The sequence below is a fragment of the Papilio polytes genome, unplaced genomic scaffold (genome assembly GCF_000836215.1).
Source record: "Papilio polytes unplaced genomic scaffold, Ppol_1.0 DF822289.1, whole genome shotgun sequence".
Lineage (NCBI taxonomy): Eukaryota > Metazoa > Arthropoda > Insecta > Lepidoptera > Papilionidae > Papilio > Papilio polytes.
In genome coordinates, this window is record NW_013526915.1 from 572851 (window position 1) to 597716 (window position 24866).

The 24866-nt window shown below is 30.9% G+C and overlaps 5 protein-coding genes across 5 annotated transcripts in view; 3 read left to right on the forward strand and 2 right to left on the reverse strand.

Moving 5' to 3' along the window:
- The window catches only part of LOC106106169 (DNA helicase MCM9), an 11855-nt gene extending 4635 nt beyond the window's left edge, over nucleotides 1-7220 (reverse strand). Inside the window, exons 1-14 of the mRNA XM_013286716.1 lie at nucleotides 7012-7220; nucleotides 6813-6936; nucleotides 6458-6630; nucleotides 6130-6210; nucleotides 5612-5746; nucleotides 5131-5343; nucleotides 4112-4345; nucleotides 3237-3343; nucleotides 2888-3159; nucleotides 2486-2715; nucleotides 2038-2144; nucleotides 1481-1700; nucleotides 977-1127; nucleotides 412-521 (exon numbers count right to left, since the gene is read on the reverse strand). Of these exons, the coding sequence (XP_013142170.1) occupies nucleotides 412-521; nucleotides 977-1127; nucleotides 1481-1700; nucleotides 2038-2144; nucleotides 2486-2715; nucleotides 2888-3159; nucleotides 3237-3343; nucleotides 4112-4345; nucleotides 5131-5343; nucleotides 5612-5746; nucleotides 6130-6210; nucleotides 6458-6630; nucleotides 6813-6936; nucleotides 7012-7074 (2220 nt within the window). The 5' untranslated portion in view covers nucleotides 7075-7220. The remainder of the gene's footprint in view (nucleotides 1-411; nucleotides 522-976; nucleotides 1128-1480; nucleotides 1701-2037; nucleotides 2145-2485; nucleotides 2716-2887; nucleotides 3160-3236; nucleotides 3344-4111; nucleotides 4346-5130; nucleotides 5344-5611; nucleotides 5747-6129; nucleotides 6211-6457; nucleotides 6631-6812; nucleotides 6937-7011) is intronic.
- Nucleotides 1-24866, forward strand: part of LOC106106266 (glutathione S-transferase D7-like) — a 144773-nt gene that overhangs the window by 114847 nt on the left and 5060 nt on the right. The gene's annotated exons all lie outside the window — the stretch shown is intronic.
- LOC106106170 (chymotrypsin-2-like) lies at nucleotides 7632-9282 on the forward strand. Its single transcript, XM_013286717.1, has 5 exons — nucleotides 7632-7699; nucleotides 8133-8283; nucleotides 8534-8777; nucleotides 8863-9009; nucleotides 9079-9282. The coding sequence occupies exons 1-5, from the start codon at nucleotides 7675-7677 to the stop codon at nucleotides 9280-9282; spliced, it is 771 nt and encodes a 256-aa protein (XP_013142171.1). The 5' UTR covers nucleotides 7632-7674.
- Nucleotides 9344-16649, reverse strand: LOC106106262 (putative uncharacterized protein DDB_G0282133). Its single transcript, XM_013286812.1, has 12 exons — nucleotides 16544-16649; nucleotides 16132-16479; nucleotides 14386-14802; nucleotides 13699-14032; nucleotides 11059-13554; nucleotides 10913-10989; nucleotides 10679-10825; nucleotides 10485-10614; nucleotides 10019-10215; nucleotides 9802-9921; nucleotides 9539-9700; nucleotides 9344-9388 (listed from the first exon to the last, which is right to left on the reverse strand). The coding sequence occupies exons 1-12, from the start codon at nucleotides 16631-16633 to the stop codon at nucleotides 9344-9346; spliced, it is 4563 nt and encodes a 1520-aa protein (XP_013142266.1). The 5' UTR covers nucleotides 16634-16649.
- On the forward strand, nucleotides 20125-21779 carry LOC106106171. Its single transcript, XM_013286718.1, has 5 exons — nucleotides 20125-20185; nucleotides 20270-20566; nucleotides 20813-20910; nucleotides 21246-21339; nucleotides 21495-21779. Exons 2-5 carry the CDS (start codon nucleotides 20270-20272, stop codon nucleotides 21777-21779), a joined length of 774 nt encoding a protein of 257 aa, XP_013142172.1. The 5' UTR covers nucleotides 20125-20185.

Genomic DNA, 24866 nt, shown 5'->3' on the forward strand with positions numbered 1-24866 from the left:
ATTAAAGGTAGACAGCATCTGCAATTGCGGATGTCTATGGGCAGCGGTCGCTTTCCATTTCGGTGGATTTAGGTGGCCACTTGCTTGTTTGCTACCTTGTATTATAAAAAAAAATATAAACTAGCTTTAACTCTGTGTAGAATAAAAACAGTAACCTACGTGTTCTTTCAGATTTTCTGCATCTATGCCAATAATCGATATCCGTTAAGTTCTTTAGGTTACAAACTCTAACAGACATTCATCTAAACTTTCGCATTTATAATATTAGTAAGACATGAAAATTTAGATTGATAGATATTTGTTAGAGTTTACCTAAACAGCTGAACGGATCTCGATGAAATATGGCATAAATGGATTACTAAAAATTAGCAAGTCTATTTGCATTAATACTCTCAAATATAGATAACTAACTCTTAGTGCGGCACAGGTGAGTCCCGCGCGCGTGCTGCCAGCTCCAGAAGTGAATACAGAGCGTGGCGTTAACTCCGCACCCGCGCGGAGTAACTGCGACTTTCCTGTACCTGAGATTAATTTTTTTTCACCTTATTTATACAAGCCTATCTGTTACTCGCGACTTCGCTTGCATGAATTTAAAAAATATTAATAGAAGCCTATGTACTGATAACGTAGCTTTCTAATGGTGGGTTTTTTTTTTAATCAATCCAGTAGTTTTTAAGGTATTTCAATACATACAAAAATACAAATCGTTCCTCATTAAAATATTACTATGAATTGCAAAGAGAAGGAAAAGAGTATATTTCCTATGCGTCTTCACCGTCAAATCCGATTTCCCTTCCTATCTTTTCTTCGTAAAAAAAAGAGTTAGAAGGATAAGTTACTAAAATTAGACCTCCGGCACACACATATATTTTGGAATTGCATCCACTTCACGCCAGTTTTGTGATTGTGGGATGGAAATCCTACTTCTCTATTATTTTGGGACATGACTTCTATCAAAATTTTAAGTCTATGTTACCTGGATCGCCAACTAACAGCAAATGACACTGTCCTCTAACATGTATCGCGTTTTTATCATCCTTAACTTCATTAGAGTCATCAAAGGCATGATTTGAACCAGTTATCACAGTTAGTATTACCGCTAACTTCACTAAGTGTAACCCATACACCTGAAAATGAGGAAAAAATAACAATTATTTTGAATTGTTCATTATTAATTAGAAATTACAATATAAATGCAGATTTGCAGATGGAAAGACAAGTTTTTTAATTTTTTTTTTAATTTCAGCAATGTAAATCTATCATATTGACATATTATGTTTGTTTTTTCTTACTATTCCAGACTATTATATTTTTTATTTAACAAATACATATTTTCTAAAATGTACACCTCCCACTAGCAATGTCATACTTTCACGTCGCCAGCAGGGTTCGGTAACTAGTATAGAAAAATTTAAAATAAACATAAAATCTTCGATATTTAAGAGAATAACTACTACCAGAATCTTTTGTTTTAACTAACCTGTGGACATACCGACGCTAAAATCTGGTCTCTGCCTTTTAATGGACAGGCTTCAAATTTACTCCAAAATTCATTAAAGCAATCTTTAACATCTGGTGCTGAAGCAATCACTTCTGATCTTTGAGCGTTACTCACTTCTAAATAATTAGCTTGCATCACTAATTCTACTTCAGATTTTTTGTTTAGCACTGAAGGACGCCAGCGACGACGAATTGTTCCACTAAAAAATAATTTTCTCAATAAGAAACTAAGCATAATTTTTTCTACAATTTTCATGCATTACTGTAGACTGGTACAAACATATTTTTTTTAAATTAGTGTTTTCAATGTCTACTTAATTTTTAATTCTATATTATTACTAGTATGAATGCGAAAGTTTAGATGGACAGATGGATTGATGGATTAATGTTTGTCGGAGTTTGTAGGCTCAACGGCTGAACGGATCTCAATGAAATTTTGCATAGATGTAAAGCATAGTCTGGAAGGACACATCGCATACGCATACGGAGTCTTGGGCGAAAGCTAGTTTAATTATGAAAATAAAAATGCACACTTACCATATATTAACATCATCACCAGGCTTGCAACAATCCACCAAATCATCTTCTAGAACTACCCACATTGATCCCGGTATTGTACCTATACTAAGCTTGTTTACTTGTTCCTGAAAGAAACAGTTTCCTCATCATATTACCTTCAATATGAAATCTAACGAACTACTAAAAGCTAACCAAACCAAAAGAAATATCTAATATACTTGTCACTGGCTACACATAGGTCTTCTTCCAGGCATTTTTTTTATTTTTTTATAGTAAAAGAGGACAAACGAGCGGCGTGTACACCAAGGTGGTCAACAACGCCCATGGACATCCGCAACACCAGAGGAACTACAGATACATTGCTCTACATCTATACCATTCAGCAGTTTAGACTACAAACTCTTAAAAATCATCCATCTATCTAAACTTTTGCATTTATATTATTTAGTAAAAAGTAAGATGTTACCTGTATTTTAATTTCTTGATAATCTCTACAATATTCTCTTGATACAAGATTCACTTGAGTAAATGTTGAACACTTGCACCTTGTGTCATTATTACCACATTTAGATGGAGCTCTTAAAATATATCGGTTCTCAAAATCTGCTTCAACACAGTTCTCAAACTTACACTTCATACATACATACTTTCGTTGATATTCTAGCATTTTTGTTTGCGTCACTCTTACAACTGTACCTGGAATAATAATGTAACTTACTAAACTTAACAAAATCTAATTCATAAGATAGACATTCCTTAATTCTATTTTGTAACATAATTCCAAAGAAATTTATATAAATATGGCCATTACATTAGAGTGGAGAAGCTATGCTTTAGTTAAATATCTTTATATTTATGTATTTATTACCTGATACTTTTAAAAAACATCCCATATCAACATTTTTCGGAAAAATTGTGCGATGTAGCTCAGGGCAAACAGGTAATCCAAAAAATCTGGCTCGTACATTTCTTTTCAATGACGTATATTTTAGTTGGCTAATTAAGGTGATGTATTCCTCACTTTCTAGAATAGTTTGTTGTGCTTTGATTATATCGTTATTGCATATTGGTAGAATTTCTACGGGACTACAGAGCACCTTGTCCCCAACATCTGGATATGTTTCAAATAATTTCATGAAACTGAAAAAATATGATATTTTTTGACTTTATAATTATGAAAAGGAATGGAGTAAACTGCATTTTAAGTTTCCCCTTACTCGATTTTAATATTGTAATAACCTAAGTTGTCTAATTCAGATAAAATATTTGAAATATCTTGTAAATGAAACTTAAATAAATAGTCAAATATCATTTTGATTTCACAAGTTTATCATTTGATGTATATGTTTAAATACGATTTATATGTAGTTTCACTGCATAAAACGTATTTATAAATATAAATTCATTTCAATTTCAAATAACAACAAAAATTGATGTTTACTTTATACTTCAAAATAACGTCAAAACGTCAACGTCAGGTGCAAAATCAAGGAAAAAAAACGATTCTTTAAAAAAGGGTGCGTTCAGTGAAACATTAACCAAAAAAAAATGTTTTTGAAACAAGCATCGACATCTACAAAGCAGTTCTTCCATGCATAATTTTTATGTAAGTCTTATAGTTTAGGCTACGTAAAACCCCACTTTTTGTGACGCGATTTTGAGCTAAGCTAAATCGGTCCACCAGGGGCGAAGTTATGCCGTAACACACATAAAAAAGCACACAGACGAATTGAGTACCTCCTTCTTTTGGGAAGTCGGTCAAAAATAAAAAAAAATACCTTCAACACTTGCTAAATGCCAACTGTAAGTTGTTTTTGCATAATTTGCAATTGTTCAAAATAATAAGCTGAAGCTTTCAATAGTACTCTCAAGGAATTATTATTTTAAAATAGGTGACCGAAAAGAAACAGAAATTACTGGACATTAAATCTGTAATGATTACTTAATTTTCCTTAATAAAGAGTGATTTATTACAAGGGTTGAGTAATATACAAGTTGGATATAACTTTGGATGGAATTTAAGAGAGTGATCAATGTCAGGCAAAAAGGTATTGGTGATTCAAATAAAACCGCTCTTATACTAAAATCATTTTATAGTATTATATTCGACACATCTGGATGGATCAGTTGGAAAGTATTCCTGACATTTAGTCATAAGTCGTTTCAAAGCTTGTATATATTTTCTTTGTGTTTCATCGTTCATCACATGGGCGACATTCTTAGAGAAGATCTTCTCCCGGCCGGTACGTGCGTGGATACCTACCATGGTTACACCAATGGGCCACGGCGCGTTGCCTATCGCCATTTGTAGGTAGGCGTCACTAGCCTGAAATCATACTATTAATACAGATGCGAAAGTTTAGATGGATGTTTGTTAGAGTTTGTAGCCTAAACTGAATAGATCTTGATGAAATTTGGCATAGATGTAGAGGATAGTCTGGAAGAACACATAAACCACTTATTTTATTTTTAACTACACATGGATGGTTGCGGACTAAAGCTAGTGATAACATAAATTTCTTTATAAATTATGTTATGTATTTGATTGTTTCTGGGTGTATGTGTGTGAACTTTAAAAATATCTTATCTATACTAATATAACAGAAACATACACTTCTTTGTTATGTAAGTTGTCACCAATCACACCGTTTTTAATTTCTTTTTTTTTATCAAAAACCCTACAATCAGCTTATATACAGGGGGTGATTTACTGATTTTTTTTATTTTTATCATACTAGAAAGGGAAAAAATACAAAACAATAGCAGCAAAGAAGCGACATTGCCATGGCAATGGTAATTTCTACACAATGACAAAGACCTTCATTATCATTTGAATTTGACTCATGGAATTTAAAAAAGTTATTTTCTAGTAACAAAAATAGTCTTTGTTACTTAGTTATGTAGCTTACTGGTAAAATATTTTTTGATACAAGTCCAACAGAATTAAGTTTTAGAATTTACTTGTTATATACAAAAATATAAATCTCTCCTCTATCCTAATATTATAAGACAAAAGATTTGTATTTTTGTATGTATTGAAATAACCCAACCCAACAGGGCAGACTACAAAAACTCTTTCACCTTCAACTTTAACAGAAATGTTATACATACCATAATATAGTTCCTTTCTAATAAATGCTTTGTTATTTCCATGAGACTGTCACAAATGTCTTCTGGCAAGGATTTCTTTTTTAATTTCCTTGTTAAAGGTTTCAGATACACTTGTGTCTGTGTGTACGTCGCTCTCGCCATTTTATGTTTTGCAGAATTCTTTTCAGCCGCTATCGCGGAATTTAATTGTTGGCCCCACATTTTTAGTAGAAACTGCAAAATACATAAAAACAATTGTTATAAGTAATTGCATTTTACTTAGATCTATACTAATATTATAAAGAGGAAAGATTTGTTATTTTTGGTTTTGTACATATTTAATTAACTCAAAAAGGACTGGCTAGATTTCAAAATTAATTCACCAATCAAAAGCTCTTATTTGTAAGTAACATAGACTATGTTTTTTACTATTTCTAAATTACAATTGGATGGAGTCGGGAGCAACAACTAATGTTTCATATTTTTAATTAAGATATCATACCTGCAACAATGTCATGATGACTGTCATATCATGATTTCTGTCACCCTGACCCATAGTTTTTGCCATTTCTTGAATAAATTCATATGTGATGGAATCATCCAAATCATCCTCATTGTGAGCTTTTTCATTGTCATTCTGAAATCAATACATTTTACTTATTTATTATTTATCCATTTATTTAAGTGACATAGTCAATAAATAGTGTTTTATTTTATTTATTTTTATTTTATAGTTATAAAAAAAAATTCTTACAAAACTACACTACACCATAAATCTACAATATGTAATTTAATGAACATTAAAATTTCTAAGCTCAAAACTACATTTCTGCAGTATATTTGGATAATATGGAAATTCTAATATTAGCACTGTGCTTAAATCATTTTAAACCTTTAAGCAGTTAACTAAGTTCTAATTTAATCAAAAACTTTAGCTTAGCAAAATACTCTTTAAAGTATGTTTATACTTCCATAAGTCTGGCATGAAAACATTAAAAGTATAGAAATAAAAATACTTACATTTGTCCCTAATGCTAATATTTCATTCAAATATGCTTGATCAACTTTCTCCATAGCTTCTTGGAAGTCATTTCTTAAACCCTAAAAAGAGAATTTACAAAAATCACATTAAAAAATTACATCAATGACATGCTAAAGTCAAACTGCTGTTGAAAGTAAGAAAACAGCCATACAGCTAAGTTAAAACCAACTTAACAAACAAATTAATAGTTTAAACTAACTTTACAGACAAACCAACTGAACAAACTGACCAGTTGAAACCAACTGAACACTCCAATGTTTAGTTAAAACTGTGTAATTTCGAAAAGTTTAAGTATCTTTAACTTACTCTATTTGCTTCAGGTTCCTGAATTTCTATCCTTCTCAATCTTCTGAATGATTGAACTTCACTCTCTCCAAATAAAATGATTGGATGTCCACGCTCCCTTAATCTTTTTACCACTTCAGTTCTAGGAAGAGTAGCACTTTCTGTTTGCTCACTTTCATTTTCTTTTTTCTTTACTAAAATTAAAAAAATATGTTAAACATGTGAATGTTTGTTACTATGTATGTCCAAAACAGCTTAACAAATCATGTTGAAATTTGGCACAGGTATAGAACATATTCTGAAAGAACACATACACATCTTTATAAGTACAGTGCAGACTAAGTCGTGGGAAACGGTAGATTATAAATAAACTCACCCTTTTCTTCATCTTCTTTTGATTCACTTTGTGGTTCCTCAGGTTTCAAACCATACTTTTTCAAGTACTCTTCTTGCTCCTTTGCTAAAAGCTCGCCTCTCTTGAAGTATTTCTTAGTTGAATTCTGATTATTAAGAAAAAGTAATTAGACGACATCAGCCTAGCGATAATGAAAACACAAACATTTAACTATACATACCAAAATATTCTTCTCTTCAATAAGTTTACGTTTTTTAGCTATCTCTGCTTTAAGAATATCCATCTTAAAACAAAATGTATGTAATATGCACAATTCTACATTTATATAATTTTAAATTATATTCTGTTATGTATTTATTTGTTAAAAAATTTTATTTCGTAAAACACAAGATCAAGACGAGAGCGTCACCAAATGACAATTGACATTGTCAATGTCATTTTTTTACAGCTAAACTTGACATTAGCTTTTTTATTGCCAGATTTCAACTAAATAACAACAGAAAAATCATAATTGCTTTAGGTAACTATTTTAATTCAAGAATTCGTATCTAATAGAAGCACAATTTATTAGTCAATTTGCTTCATAAACTGATGTTTTAAGAATTAACAATAATTTGGCTGAAAAACTTACGGTTAAACATACAAACAGCCGGCTATGTAAAGCTCTCAATTTTATTTCGTTATTCAAATTAATGCAACATAAAAACATAATAAAAAGGAACCACTCTTGATAATGACTACTTCAAGTTTTATAATCCCACTTTTTGTAGTTAGTAGAGGAACTACAGTTACAAAACACTCATAACCAATCGGTATAGGTGGTTAGCAGAGACTATGGATTTCGAATTTGCGAAATACTGGTACACTTTTCTATTGTACAAGTATGAAACACCTTTACAATCCTGCTGGCTGGTCACGGATACCTACTTCCTTTCATTTGAGCTAGATAAGAAAAATTCTTTGTATTCCGTATAAGGAAATCACGAAGATGACTATTCACACCGGCTTTCTTTGAATTGTTCTTAACATCATTACCATGATGATAACACTATCACAGCTAGTATAATATGATACGGAAGATAAAATGTTGTGATTTAATCATTAACTATTATCAAAGTAGATTTATGGCCATTATGCTTGTATTTACCAAAAAACAGCATTACCGCTAGTGTTTACATGAAAAGAATGTTCTTTCAAAAGTCAACACAATTTAATATTTCCTTTTATTGTTTACTTTGTATCAGTTATTTATCAATGTCTGAAGGTTAAAATAAAATATATTTTTGTTATGCTGTGATAAAGGATAATAGACAATGAGTTAACTTATTCATATAATTATAGGATTTTCGCCTAGATTAATAGGTGGTGATCGAGCTCCACAAGAATTCGGTAGATTCCATGGGTCATTACAAAATTTAACTGGACATCATGTTTGTGGCAGTGCAGTTATTTCTCGAAGACATTTGCTTACTGCGGCGCATTGTGTCAACAGGTAAGGTATATAGTTTTTTTTTTAAACAGTAATTTTTACAGCCAACATATTTCATATTAATTTTACAAATGGGAAAGTTTAGATGGATGTTTGTTACAGTTTGTAGTCTGAAAGACTGAACGGATTTCGATGATTTTTTTTAATAGACGTAGAGGATAATTCGAAAGAACATAGGCTACACTTTCGTTTTTTTTTAATTCCACGCGGACCGAGTCGCGATTCATAACTAGTGATTCACATTTTTTTCTAGAGTTAAACCACGATATATTAAAGTAGTTGTTGGAACAACTGATTTATACAAAGGTGGTAAAGAATTTAGTGTAAAAAGTATACATTTGTATCATGGATATAATTTTACTCGAAGAATAAATGACATAGCTATAGTTAAGATTAGAGGAACATTTAACCTGAGCTATATTGATGTACTCCAACTTCCGAAAAGTAATTTGCAAGATCGAGATCCAGTTATTTTATCTGGATTTGGGGCAAAAGAGGTACTGTAATACACATGACAAAAAATTAAAATTAAACAGTGTTTTTATTAAAATCAAATTATACATAGAAATTTATTTCAAACAGCCTTACGGAGACTCTAGTCGCAAGATGTACGCATTAAATTTGACGGTTTTTTGTCAGAAAACTTGTCGTTATGCTATGCGTTATTCGAGAAATGTAACGGATTCAATGTTTTGCACTTTTACGAGGATCGGTCAAGGAACCTGTCATGTGAGTTGATTTTTTTTTATTTTTGAATACGTGTTTTTTTTTGCATACATATTTTTTTTTAATTCATAGGGTGATTCTGGCAGCCCTTTAATCAAAGACAATGTGCTCGTTGGTGTGGTATCATGGGGAATACCTTGCGCTGTAGGTTTCCCTGATGTCCATACAAGAGTATATCCTTACATCAAATGGATAAAATCAATTACATTTGGAAACCACTACAAAACAATTGAAGTTAAAACAGAAGTTAAATTATCTTTATCGAAATATAAATAACGAAATATGAATGAACTATAGTATGATTATAAAAAAACGAAATAAAAACCATAAAAGTACTTTATGCCATTTTATTTCTAAATTTTAAGATTTTAGACTTATCCACCTGTAAATAAACAAGAAATGATCTCAATTTAAACATGTTCTGAACCTAAATAAATACACGTAAAAAAACTGCCTAAAAACATTAATTTCAAAACAAAGGCAACCACAAACGTGTAATAAGATTCTACGCAATCTTTCAACAAAATTGTACCTTATACTCATAGTCATACGTAGTCACATCCGCCAGCACAGCGAGCACTGGCCTGCCGTGCGCGCACTGGAATGGCGTCCTACAGCTAGATAGAGTACTGATGAGTGTTGCACATTCCCTCTTCGATAGTTTTTCTCCAAATTTTATTGCATATCTACAAGCCTAGAATAAATTATGATGTCTCGTTTCATAGTTATAATTCGACTGAAGTGTTCGCAAGTGGAAATGAATCTAATTTTCTGGTATATAATTTTGCATCTGACCTCACTATACACAAGGTCCATAATTGATTTTGGATACAACAAAGTGTTACCTCCTTGAGATTTTATTGCTTTAATTTCTTCTAAGATTAGCTTTTTAATAGATTGTATTATGACGTCAGCCTGTAAGAAGTATTACAAAATATCCTTAAGAAAAAAAAAGTTTACTAATATTTCAAGATTTTTTTTTGTATAGAAAATTGAGAAAATAAATGATTACCTGTCTACAATATTTTCCAAATAAAGCTTTGGGTACAGCATTAATAGTGATTAAAGAATCGCTTTCTATTTTCCAATCTAGACCAAATTGTTTAAATTTATCTCTAAAATTGTTGAGGTAAAGAACATCGTCTTTAGAAAGCTTCAATGAGATTGTTTCACAATTTATACTATGCCATTGGTCAACATCTTTATAATCTGGTTTTAAAAAACATGTGGTTTTAAGATTTTTTGAAAAAAAAAAAATATAAATCATACTAATTTTACTGATGTTACCAACACTATAAATACGAAAGTTTAAATGGATGGATGTTTGTAGTTTGTAGCCTAAAAGACTGAACGAAATACGAATGCTGAAGAACACATAGGCTACTCACTTATGTTATTTTCAATTCCACGCGGACGGAGTTGCTGGTGAATGTTAGTATTTGAATATATCAAAAACTATTACATTTTTTTTAAGTTACCTGATAAATTCTCTTCCAGTGAAATTCTTTCGTGAACAGCATGTTGGTCAAATAATACCAAATGTTTCATATTGATATTTTCGCTTTTTAATTCTGCGCATATGAACTTCCTGTCAACTTGACCGAATACCTAAAAAAAACCGAATTTTAAAGATGTATTGTACATATTGTTTTCTAATGAAACAGATACTAACTTTTGCGTCCTTAAGAGATTGTGTGTTAAATTTTAAACAATTCGGATCTTTGTTAATCTTTTTAGTTACTTCACTCATGTTTGAAACTTTATTTTCATATATTTTTATATTGTCCAGTACATCATTTGCAAAATTGTTATAAAGATCCTATAATCAAATTATATATTTTTTCTATAGATATTCTTAAGCAATAATAATAATAAAAATGAAATTAAAAAAATAATCAAAACATACATCTTGAAAATAATCTGTCTCTAAATTGTATGAGCAGATATTTTTATTGTTGCAGTTTTCAAATATTGGTGACATTCCTAGAAACATAAAAATAGTCAAAAACAAGTATTAAAAATTATTCCTTAAATTCATTTAAAAATCTTTACCTTTAGGTACAAAACTATGTCTGCGTTGTAATTTAAAATTTTCAGTAATTTTTCGTTTTTCATTACCAGCATTTGGCATTATTTCAGCATTCTCCTCTACAATTTGTAATTCATTATTTTTTAATTGATTATCTTCAATACTTATTATTTTTTCATCATCTTTACTAGATTTAACAGTATCACTATTATTTGAATTTTCTGTATCCATGTTTTGATTCTCATTGATTACATTATTGTTTTTTACCTCAATAATATTACATCCATTCTCAATCCTTGTGTTGTTTGCAACTAAATTAGAATCTTCATTTTGTTGTCTTTCCTCAACATTCTTTTTTTCTTTACTATATTCTTCGCTACTGAACAAATTTTTTGATTTACCCATTTGCAATATTTGATCTTTTTGTACTGTTTGAAAATGGCTTGATATTACTTCTTCAGTAATTACGTTACCTGATTTATCAGCAATATCTACTACAGGACAATTATCGTTTTGATTTTCGTCGAGTTGATTTATTTTTTTACCGCTTTGCTCTCTATTTAATATATTAGGGTAGTCATTTAAAGATAAATTTTGGATATTTTCGATAGTTTGAAAATACCGTGACAATACGTCGTTTTTATAAGACGGAGAATTATTAGAAACATGTCCTGTATTATTTCCAGTAGCTAAATAATTAACGTTGTCTTGAATTGTTTTTTCTTTGTCCATATTGACTTCATTATTAAAATAAACAGCTTCACATAAGTTGATAGGTTCTATTTGGTTATCACTTTTCTCAGTGAAATTGAATGCTGGCATTTTAGAGTTTAAAATGTTCACTTCTAAATTATTTTCTTCTAAGTTCTGTATTACGGTAGGGTCTTGATGCGTTTCTTTTTCAATTAATTTTGCTGAACTTAAATTGTATCTGAGATATGAAGCTACAGATTCCTGATTAAGTGTTGCATTGGTATTTAAATTGTTTAGGTAATTTTCTATATCTAATGATACATTTGAGTCTATAATTGTATATGTATTTTGTACATTGCCTGTTATTTTGTACTTCCATTGTTCTAAGCTTGTATTTTTGTTGGCATTGTACATATTAGTAGAAAATTCAATCGTATGTGAAGATTTATGTTCATAATAAGGCACTTTTTTTGTTGGCTCTAAATAAGGATTTTTATTTAATTTTTTTCTTTTACTTCTGTTGTTGTAATGTTGTTTAAAATGAGATTTGTTAATTGGTGTTACATTGTTGTGCTGATTATTGTGGAGATTGAAATTGTCTTTAGATTGCTTACTAATAAATCGTTTTAGCTTATTATTTCGCATCATAGCATCATTTAAATTATATTTATGGCTTTCGAAAGTCAGTTTAGGAAACGATTTGTAAATATGTGTTGTTGAAAAGTTGGTTTCTATTCCATTAATGTGTGTATTTCTATCATTATGCCTATCATATTGGTCTAAATTTGAAGTCAGTTCCCATTCATTTTGGACGTGGATGATATCTCTTTCAATATTGTTGTATTTGTTTTCAAAACATTTTTGTATGTTTCGCAAATTATCAGTTTGTTTTCTTATATAAGTACTATAATCAATATCGGGAAATTGATCATTATTTCTATAGACTGTATCATTTACAATATCATTGTTTCCTCTTTCAATAGATTGGATGCAATTTTTTTGATGGAGTGTTCTTTTCTCATAGAACTTATTTTGGTTTTTGTAAGGCCTTTTGAATTGTACAATATTTTCTTCACTATAGACTTTTTGGCTATTTAGAATTGTGTTTAAAAGATCACCTGATTTTAGGTAATCTTTTCCAACTCTATTTAAAGGCGTAATGCCATTAAATGCTAATTTGTGCTCATAGAATGTATGAATATTATTTTCATTTTGAAGAAAAGATGCATCTCCTTTCGCATCAAACATGCAAGGATTTTTATCTTTTATTTCATTTATCTTTCTTTTCTTTTTCTTTACTTTCTCACTATACATTTCTAATGCAGTTTCTTGCGTGTATTGCTTCATTATAGGATCGATTTTTTGCTTTTTCCTTTTCCTTTTAAATGATATATCTTTTATGGATGTCTTTTTATTTCGAGCAACAAGTAAATTGTTATCTTTTGCTGTATCTTCTATAACTAAAGATGTATTTTCCTTAAAATTACTGAGGTAACCTAGGTCTGCTAATTCTTGATTATTTGTATGAGTATCAACCGACTTTTCTTTCTTGTTTTGCTGAATTTTGGGCTCAATTTTTAGCTTAGGTTTATTTTTTCCCTTTACTTTAATACTTTCAAAGAATCTCTTAACAATAAGATTATTTGCATTTTCAGTATTCTTAATTGGTACTTGAAAATTCATGCTTATAGGAGCTTCTATTAATGCAGATAATTTTTCTTTGGGATTGTGATCAGTTTCTTTGATTTTTTTACCTACTTTATGCATTTTTTTAAATCCTTTCTTGCTGCTTGAATTTAGATTTTTCTTTTTCTTCACTATCTTACCTTGTAACAAAATATTAGAAATTGTAAGATTGAATATAATAACATGGGAACATTAGTTGCCACCAATGGCAACTTATGCAGTCTCATAAGTAAGTAAACACTTAGTGACATAAATCTGAATGTATCAAAGTCATGTACACTTACCTTTAACACCTTTTCGTAATTGTGATATTTCATGACCTTTAGTTTTATTCCCCAATACTTTCTCTATAATTTTCCTCACTTCTTCTCGTGTATTTTCGATTTTGTTTTTTCTTTCAGTTTGAGATACTTCTAATTTGTTCAATTTTATATCACCTTTGTAGAATTGGACTAATTTTTCCAACAACTCCCTAATTTGTTTCCAATTTTTGAATTCTGTAATTGTTTTTGTTGAATCTCTATTTATGTCATAGTCTAAATAAGGACATGTTATGAATATAAAATATGTGGGTATATCATTTTTTTGCAAGTTCTTCTCGAAATCAAGAAAAATATTCTGAAATACAAAGATTAGGTTGTAAATGGATATTTTAGTGAACATTAAAAACCTCTATGGTAAAAAGGAAAATGTATAGTCATTTAATTTTAAAGAAGCTGATTTTTTTAAGTTATGTTTTACAAGGTTCTTATTTCTATCTTAGCAAATATTCATAAAATTTCCAATAACATGACTTTTTTCTCCTACAAAATGGGTTAAAAATTGTCCAAATGTTAAATAAAATCTTTCTCTATATAAAGTTTGAAACGATTTGTAATTTGTTTACTTTTTCCCAAAATGAAAACCAGTGTTTTTGTATAATTTCTGATTAGATTAGAAACGAAAGGTGTCTATTACTTTTAAGAACTTACCTTAGTCTTCACATTTCTACAAAGTTGTTTATTTTTTATAAAACTGTTGTTTATTATATCATGAAGATGACATTTCTTGAGAAATCTTCCATTTAAATATATCCATTGGTATGAACTTATATTAGTATTTTGTTTACTAATAAATCCTATTGCCTTATATTGATGTTTTTCAATCTGTAATTCTTGGAGATCTATTTTATCTATTTCAAATACTGAATATAGAGTTTGATATACATCTCTGTTTTTATGTACTTTAAATAAGATTTCATTTTTAGAGTCATCACGGAGACTTATTGAAACATTTGTATTTACTAGTGACAGTTGTTGTAGAAGTAATTTAATATTTTGCAATTCTTTCAATGGATTTGTAGCTCTTTTCTGAATATGCAAATTGTAGAGAAACCCTTTAATTTCTACCTGAAATAAGAAACATAAAAAAAAATTTACTCATGTTTAAACAAGATAACACAACAAATTAATAATTAAACTAATTAAAAAAAATTAAATTAATTCATTTAACATGTTATGAGGAGGGATGAATCGCATGTTACAAGGAGAATGTTAGTTATGAGTGTGGAAGGGTACATCGGTAGAGGTAGACCTAGAGAGAGATGGATGGATTGTGTAAAAGGTGACATGGTCAAAAAGGGAGTGATGACTGAGATGACGTATGATAGAGTTATGTGGAGGACAAAAACCTGTTGCGCCGACCCTACGGGAGTAGGATAAGGAGATGATGATGATGATGATGCCGTTTAAACAAGATATAATTTTTGTTAAATTACTGTTACTGACGTGCGAAGGACGCAAAGGCATTTGCAGAATATCAGCGTTTACTACCCCCAGGGGTAGTAAACACATAGCTGAGCAAAGGCCCTATCTGTTCTGCATTGCAACACTTACAGAGTTTCAGCCCTCATTTCGTTTCTTTACCTATTTTTTTAAACGTCATATACTTGTTTTTTGCATGTTTTTACTTTTAGTTATAATTGGTATAATTTTAATTTTAAATTTGTTATTTTCTGTGTGTTGTGATTTTTGTAAGTGCTGTAGTGTTCTGAATAGATTAAATGATTATTATTATTATTTTCTTCATATCTTTATTCTCTTATTTTTATATATAATACATTTCACATGATTTTCTTAAAAAAATAACAAAATAAAACATATTATATAAAAAAATAGTAAGTCCACCGGCTGCGGAATCCGATGACTCAAGCAACCAGTGGTCAGGGCTGCAGAGACAGGAACCTCCTCACTAGTCGTGCGGTTTCTAAAATAACCGCCTTTTGAATCGGGCCCTTAATCCAACTGTCTAGCGAGAGCTTCTTGAGGTGTAAGTCGAAGCTCTTCGCTATCAGCCCGTGTGCCGAAACGACTATCGGAATAATGGTAGTCGATTTCATACGCCACATGGCGGTAATCTCGTGAGCCAAATCCAAATATTTTAATAGCTTTTCATTTTCGGCTTTCACGAGATTCTCGTCATGTGGGATAGTGACATCGACTAACATTACACAACTCTCAGACCGATCTATTATTACTATATCAGGTCTATTGGCAGCAATAGTCCTGTCCGTAATAATAGATCGGTCCCAGTAGATCGTGATACGGCTATTTTCCAGAACTGGTGTAGGCTGATATTGGTAATATGGTACCTCAGATTCCACAAGAGCATATTTAAGGGCAAGTTGCTGATGGATATTATTATTATTATTATTATTATTATTATTATTATATACTTACTGTTGTTCCTTTTGAAGGTCTCATTGAAGTTACTTGACTATTTTTGTGGTGTCCTTTATAAAAGATTTTAACCCATGTTTCATCCCTATCTTTATGCCTGGTTGTTATTTTAACACTCTCCGATACTTCAATAATGTTCGATAAAGATTCGCCTCGGAATCCAAATTTAACAGGAGCACTTTTAAATGACGATTTGTCGGTAATTTTGCTACTGGCGTACCTCTCTCCCAAGAGGGGAATATCGCACTTCGCAATTCCAAAACCATTATCAATGACTTGTATGACACTCTCATAGATATGAATTCTCACGGCAACCGAAGTAGCATCGGCGTCTAGTGAATTATAGACCTGAAATTAAGATATTAATAAAAGGATAAAATCGTTTGCAATACCTGGATATACTAGTAATTACCAATTCTTCGACAGCATTTTTGTAGTTATTAATTTTAGAAGAACCATTTAAAAGAGATTGTATTTCAGTTGGCAGCTTTTTTATAATCATAACGATATAACTATATTTCATCAATTATGTTTCATGAATGTTGTTTTCAGTTGTTTTATTCATAAACAAAATGCTAAACAAAAGGTGTGTATTACCTTGTCATTATTATGTCTTCTCAATCGAATTATGAATTTATTTTATACAAATCTTCATTTGTTTATTTTAAAATTAAAAAAGCCATCGGTTTTGGGTTTTCTTTTGGCGCTTTTCGTTTTTTTTCACATTTTTATTTTTAAATTACGAACCAAAGAGTACAAGAATTTAGGACATCATAGATTAAGCAACAATTTTCGTTGAAAAACTTTTTTGCAAAATCAAGTTTTCAAGCAAGATATTATATTAAACTAAGGATATAATAATAGGGACTAATTTTTAATATTTTTATTTTGTATAATAAATTTCAACATTTCACTAAATTTAAAGTTGGGTACTGACCAATGTTACAAGGTGTAACATCTGGACATTCCGGCCGGTTATCGCCAGTTTCTCCGTTACAATACGTACTGTACGGAATTACACCGTGTAATAAAATGAGAGTATACAATAGTTACAGTAGTACAATAGTTGAATGCAGGATATTAATCTACAACCATATTTCTTATTCCTTTTTAGCCATTTTTGTGGTTTTAAAATATTCTATATGTGTCAGAACCGTGTGCAAACTTCTTATGCTAGTAATCTCGGAAAATTATCTTTTAATCATATGACAGGACGATGATGCACACACATTTCTTCGGATACCGGAAGATAACAACACGTCAAAACAGATTAGAATGATATCATTTCTTTAGCTGCATCTTAACCTTAGTCTAACGTTTCCTTTAATCATAATAATTTGCATTACGAAACTAAGTATCCAGTCATTAAAAGGGTCGCAGTATACAAACTGTACACACTATGCACATAGTTTTTTATTTGGCATTTAACGGCAAAATTGTTGCCGGGACCATTTTTACTTATCAAGTTCACTATTTATTTTTAACGAACGTTTAAAAAAATATGAATTGGGCCTAAGGGCTTGACTTGTTATGGCCTCTACAAAAGCGCATGTATGAACTTTTTTTTAAATAATATAACACACACAGTTACCTTCACCTTCATAATCTATTTTGTACTGATATCGATTGAATTCAACCCTGAATATTTTAGTATATAACATAGATATGTAGTCATTTGTGGAGGACAAGGGTTGAAGTAGCGGCCACCAGTTCCCATCGTAGCACAATAATATCAAATCGTGTTGATGTCGCGCGATAATTTCAATTTGAAATGAATATATTTAATGCAAGAAATTAGGGTTGCCAACTGAAAATTTTGTTGACAAACATTTGTAAAACACAGTTCCAATTATTGTTATTATGAATGTAAGTTTTGAAGAGGAAATTAAAATATTTTGGGAGTATATTAAGCGGTGAGTACACGTCATAATAATTAAATTATTCTATCTACAAATTTAATACAGTTGCGGTCAAAACATTAAATACTTAAAGCTAAGTAATATTAAAAAAAAAAAACCTATAGAACAGCGGAATTGTGTACGGGGGGCTGACGATTAGTAAAATGTATTAATCATAATTAAATGTACATGAATAGAATATGATGTGAACTAATATGTCATCCAATTTGTAAGTTAATGATCAATGGATGACTGTTTTAAGAAATATCTGAGACTAGTAATAGCGATGAGTTGGCCGATAAGATGTTTTGAATTTTTATTGTTTTTCTTAGAATTAAACAACAAAATATCTGACTGATAAAAACGTTTCGCCCATTTTATGACTAATGGGTACAATTGCTAAGAACTGTTAACGACAGAGCTCTTCTAGTTTCATTTATTTCCGACTATCAGTTACCGTGCGGCTTCATCCGCATGAAATTATATATACTTTATTTTATTGTTTACATTTGTGTAATGTCAAAATTCAAATGCATAAATGACAACATTGGTACCTTGATGTCGGCAGCTTATGGTTATGGTTTCTTTCCCAGATTAGGGTTTTTATCCAATTTTTTACTCCATAACTTTAATATCGTGAAAATACACGCCTAAAGCGTGACGTAAGTGTAGGGCTTTTTTTTTTTAAAAAAAAAAGGATTATTCAAAAATATGCTGTAATTGCTGGCATCTTAGGCAACAAAGTTTACGCTTTATTATATTACTATAGATATCCATCCATCCATCGATAGCAGTATAGATTAATATGGAGTGATTTAGATCTGTGATGTAGTAGAAATAAATGTCATTTAAAGAAATATAAGAGAGTACAGTCCTTTACGCTATCAAACGCTTATGAGCAAGCAATTATTGTGAGTCAGCACTATACTTATCAACACAAACTGCAATCGCATGTCTAAAGAACCTTGCAACAATAGTGTAATTGTTATTTACATTTTGTTAACTAAATATTTTCTTCGACTACCTGAATAGTAATTTTGTATCTTTGAAGTTAAACAATGCAATAGATAAAGCATAAGGTTTCTTATTGAATTGTTTGGTATAAACAATATATATAAGTTTTAGAGGATATCAAGTTAATAATTTCGCTAAAATTGTTAGTATTAAGTAATTTTACATTATTTTATGTGTAGGTCTTAGTTGACTTTTGATTGAATATTTTTTTGATATGACATTATGTTATCCTTATTCTCTTTGAAGAAAAAGTGACAAAGATATACTTTTGTAGATATATTCCGATAGTTTTACAAAACATAGAAACAAACTGTAATAACAGTTAAAAAGAACTTTGTACATGACTTCTGTAATATTTAAAAACAGTATTGATTTTTTACTTTCTTGAAATATGTACCGTGAGAACTCGTAAAGCCGACATGTTTCAATTATTGATGACTTGTGTTATTGATTAATTTACATGTTGCTTATCCTTGGTGGGAATTCAAGGACTTACTGACCAATTAACGACTGAATGCAGTAGTTACGAGTTTACGAGTCTCGGTTGTCTCAGCCTTTTCAAGCAGAGTGAAAGGGAGCAAACCATTAAAGTAAAGCTATTAAAAATATGATGACCAATGCATGTATTTTTTTTAAAATTATGTTTGTTTAAAGTTCATCGATTCAAGGAAGTAATCATAACAAAGTAAACAGCATTTTAATTCGATATTGACCTGTTTGAATACATTGAATATTGAATTTTAACAATGACTGACAAATGTATTGAAAACTTTTTGTAACTCGGCTTTTTAAATAATTGAAACATTTCTTTCTATCGGAAAATAATTTGATGTTTTTCAGTATAACTAATAAAATGCATAAAGTCTTAATTCATGCGTTCGTTTTAAATTGTGTTATGAAATTTAAAAAAGAAGCTTAAGCGATCTTTTGTTATGTATCATTTTTCCCGCCGTAACATTCCAAAGTTTTGACGAACCTTTTATCTATTATACGGTTATCGTTAACTATTGCCAAAACAATGTGCCGAAGATAACCTGAGTATCCCGAAGATACAAGGGACCGAGTTATAAATAGAAAAGGAACAATTCAAAAGTTACATTACCTATTCTGAATTCAACGAGTGTACTTCGAAAGCACAGAAAGTAAGTTTTAACATTTAAAACAATTTATAACTAACAAAGCACTTTAATAATCTGTATTTTCTATTAATTTATTTTTGTTTTTAGATGTATACTTCAGGGATTTTGTTTTCAATACTCTACGCAACCTTAGCGGCAGAAATCCCAGCACCGAATATGTTGGAGAAACTATCGACATTTAAACCAACTGATATACCAATGCAAACACAACATTTCAACAAAGATATGCAGTACGAAAAAGAGCATCATCCTGTATACAGAGGGGAAGAGTTTAAGAACGAAGGCAGAGCGAGGATAGAGCCAGTGAGGTCTCAAGGACCGGTTGTGAAAAATGAGATGTTAGCTGATGATTCCGCTGTGGGATCTACTGACGTTAATAGAGTGGTAAGTTATATTGTTACCTAGCTTTTGAAAACTATTATCACAACAGTTGTCCGATAATTTAGTTACAGGTCCACGCACGCTCTAAGATTTTGTTGCTGTTATTTCGATAAAAATACTCTAATTACTATACAACCCTATATTACTTCGCTCTTAGTAGAAGAGATATTGAATAGTAGATTTTTAGTTAGATGCACTCCTTTTATACAAGTCGGTAATAGAAATTATCACAGTGCTATTTATTTCCAGGACAATTTACCTTTACCGGAATACGGCTACGGACATCCCCCGTCGGAAGTGGCCTATCCCGATATCCCGTATGCTCCCGGTTATGGTTACGGCAATGGGTTCGTATATCACAATTAACATTTCATTAGTTATGCTTACTTTATGTATTTAAAGTGCTTATGCAGAAAACATCACGTATTCTTTTACATTTGATAGTTCTTAGTATGTTATTTATGAGTGTGAAGATACACCGGTAGAGGTAGATCTAGAAAGGGATGGATTGCGTGAAAGGTGATATGACCAAGATGGGAGTGGTGACAGATGATGGGTGATAGAGTTATCTGGAGGACGAACACTCTGTGCGCCGACACTACGGGAATAGGATAAGGTATTGAACATTATATAAAAAACGTGAACATTTTTGTATTTATATTTCTATTTTTAATTTTTTCAGTTACGACGTGTACGGGAACAGCCTTAGCGATTACCTATTAGAGCCTGACACGTCCACCTTCGGTCTTCTTTGGAGCCAAGTGCCCGATTCTAGAGTAAGTCATTTAAAGTTTTGTATTACGATTCCTAACTGACAAGAAATTTATTTCACCAACGACTTCTAGTCATAGAGGCTTTTGTATTCTTTAGATATACATAATACTTGTTTGTAAAAAAATCATAACATCAACTGTTACTTTAACAATTTCAGACAATCGTCCACTTGATGGGAAGAACTATTGGTTGGATATTAAATAGCGTCTTCGTTCTACTTATTGGTTCTCTTATAACCGTTGGAGTTTGTTCCTACACGAACCTTTGCACGATAAGCTTCCAAGGAGTTGGTCCTATACACGAGGAAATGAGATCCTTCATTACTCCAGAGCGTTTAGAAAAGATTAGTACAGCTGCTAACTTTGTGAAGACGGCGATAGACAAATACCAGAAGATACAGAAAGTTACAGACCAAGGTATAAGAAAACGTAGTGTACTGTAAATTTTAAATATCAAAATTTCAAATTATATTCTAAATAAATGATATATTCTAGTAATAAGGTGTTATTATTATTTTCTATTTACATCGATACGGCAGAATGTATCTACTGAATTTAGAAATTAAGAATACATTAAATAGTTTGTTTAAAAATATATCAAACCTCCGACGCTCTCTGACAGAATTGTAACTAACAAGTAAGTTCATTTCAGTGATTTATAGAGACTTATTAAATGAAACAATATCACAAAACGAGGGCAACGTACTATAACATAAATGTCCTCGAAGACATTCTGCAATTATATACTTGTTTATGCAGGATTGTTTACCTTTGATTAAGCCAAGTCTGATAACATTGTATTTAGTCTTTATATCTTTACTAGGTTTCGCACGCGACTTCGTCCGCGCGTTATGAAAAAAAAACAAGCTAGTAGCCTATGTGTTCTTCCAGACTATCCTCTATATCTATGTCAAATTTCATCGAAATCCCTTAAGCCGTTTAGGCTACAAACTCTAACATTCATCCATCGGTCCATCTAAACTTTCACATTTATAATGTTAGTAAGATTATTCTTAGTAACCATGAATGATATGATAACGATTTAAGGTCTAGCAGTATGATCAACTTTAAAATTGTATTCATGATTTATCTCACATTTCTTTCTGTGATGTGAATGAAAGATATCTTACTGATAAAATTGCGAAGATTTAGGTAAATGATTGTTTATATTCACGTTACTCCAAGGCTGAACGGATCAGGAAAATCGGAACAGAGATACATAACATGGAATAGCACGTAGGCTCGTCAAGTTAACTTTTTTGTAATTCCACGCGAAGTTGCAGAATAACTAGATGCGTCAATATAAAGATATGAATATAAAAATAATTCTGTTAGTTTGTTACTTCAAATGTTAAAAGCAGAACAGTAGTCGCATGTAAAATAATTTAATATCTTAATCTAGATCATAAATAATCAATTGATTATCTTCAAAATTTATCTGATATTCAATATACGTATTGTTTAAGCTCCTGGCGGAATCCTAAACGAGTAATTAATATTCTTTTATCCGTTCACGTAGATAAGGTAATCACTATTATTGTTGATTTGTATGCACTGATACGAGTATTTTAGTGGGAGTATTAGTATGTGCAATGTTACGGTTTTGATCTTTACGTGAATGTATTTATAAAACACCTTTTTATTAGTATTTGAACCTGTCCCACCACTAGCTGATAGAGGCACAGCTTAAAAATGACGTCACTGTCAGATAAGGTATCAAAATCGGATATTTCCATCACATATTTTACACATTGGATTGCTATCAGACAATTTACAATTTGGTGGGACAAGCCTTTAGTATCTCAACTTTTTAAGGAGTTCAATCACTATAATTTGTTATACTTTCTAAAATAAATTAAAGAATAAGGGCTTACAAAAATATTTGTTATTTAAAAATATGAATTTCATACTCAATGTGAAACGAATGCCGCCAATACCTTGTTTATATTTTTATAAGGGTTATAATAAAAGTATATCAGTATAATTTGTTTTATCAAATGTTAATGATCGCTGACACCTTATGCATGTCCGTTATCTTTATGTCGTATAAACAATATTGTTTTGTAAACACTATCTTGCTATGTATGTTATCAGTATAATGTAGTCAGTACCGATGTCAGGGTAGGTTGCGGTTGGGATATCACCCAGGGCGCTCTACCGAATTATGCTCCCACATACTCTCACAGGCCAGAAAGCGAAGGATGGATTGAAAGGTGACATGATCAAGAAGGGAGTGATGATTGAGATGGCGTTTGATAGTTATTTGGAGAACAAAAACTTGCTGCGCCGACCCTACGGGAGTAAGATAAGAGAAGGATGATGATACTCTTAAAGCGCAATTAGTGGTAAAAAGAGGAATGAATGTATTTGTTTTTATGTTCATATCTACAAAAATATTACATAATGCAAAATCATTTAGATAGATAATCAGAAAAGTTGGTATTTCCCCATTTCTGAACAGATGTAGAATTGCAAGGGGCCGTATTCAATAAGTTGTATTTGTATCCATTTATACGGATCCTTACTACGTAACCAACAAACTTCATTTTATGTAAAAATCGCTTGTAAATAACAGAGTTGTTTGTACAGGTGTAGGTTATAATTCGGTTAGTATTGTTAATAAAATTTTAGTTTAAAATTTCAGTGTATAACGGAATTAAATTATTAATATTTCATGTCCTTTATAATCCTATATTTAAACTAGACCTTGCAATGCAATTGTAATGTAAATTATTATTTTGGGTCACGAATTTGACCCCAGCCTCTGTATCTATTAACATTGTCTCGATTTGTTGTTTTCTCGCAAAAAGGAGGGCAAGGAAATAATTGTAAGATGCCACAATTTACATGCATTTAAAAATTCAATAAACACCAGGATTTACAAGATTAACAACGCCTTTTATTGATTTCAAGTCCCCTTACTTTAAAATAAAAAAATTGGTTAAATAGAGATCTTTCGAGGCTGCTTTTTCAATTTAATTCTTTGTCATGTCGATATAATTGAATATGATGACAATTATTCCATGTAAAATGAAAACAAGTCCTGTTTTAAAATCGTTACTAATATACCTACCATGTGGGTGACGCTAAATTAAATAAATGCGTCATTTAATGATTCACTAAAGCAGACGTTAAACCTCTGTACATATTGTAAAACTGTCGTGTTAGTCACATACACTTGCTTGAAAACATCTACATGTTTTTGAGTCTGTAGATGTTATTTTACTTTACTGTGAATTTAATGCTAGATTTATCTTGTTCTCGTTACGAATGTCAAACATCCGGTCACTAACATTGGTGGGCAATGTCGCCTTATCGTGTATTGTGATTATATTTATGTTTTAAACAAAGTCTCTTCGTGCCAGTTGCATTTTAGTTTGCAGTGCACGCGTTACATTTTTATCGGATGACGTCATTGTGTCATGGAACCGTTTTAATTATAAAGATTCGAGCGTTATCTTGTTTGTGTTTATAGCACTGAGTTGTGTGCCAGTGTTATATGGGATCGTGATAACTCACAACGCAAAAAT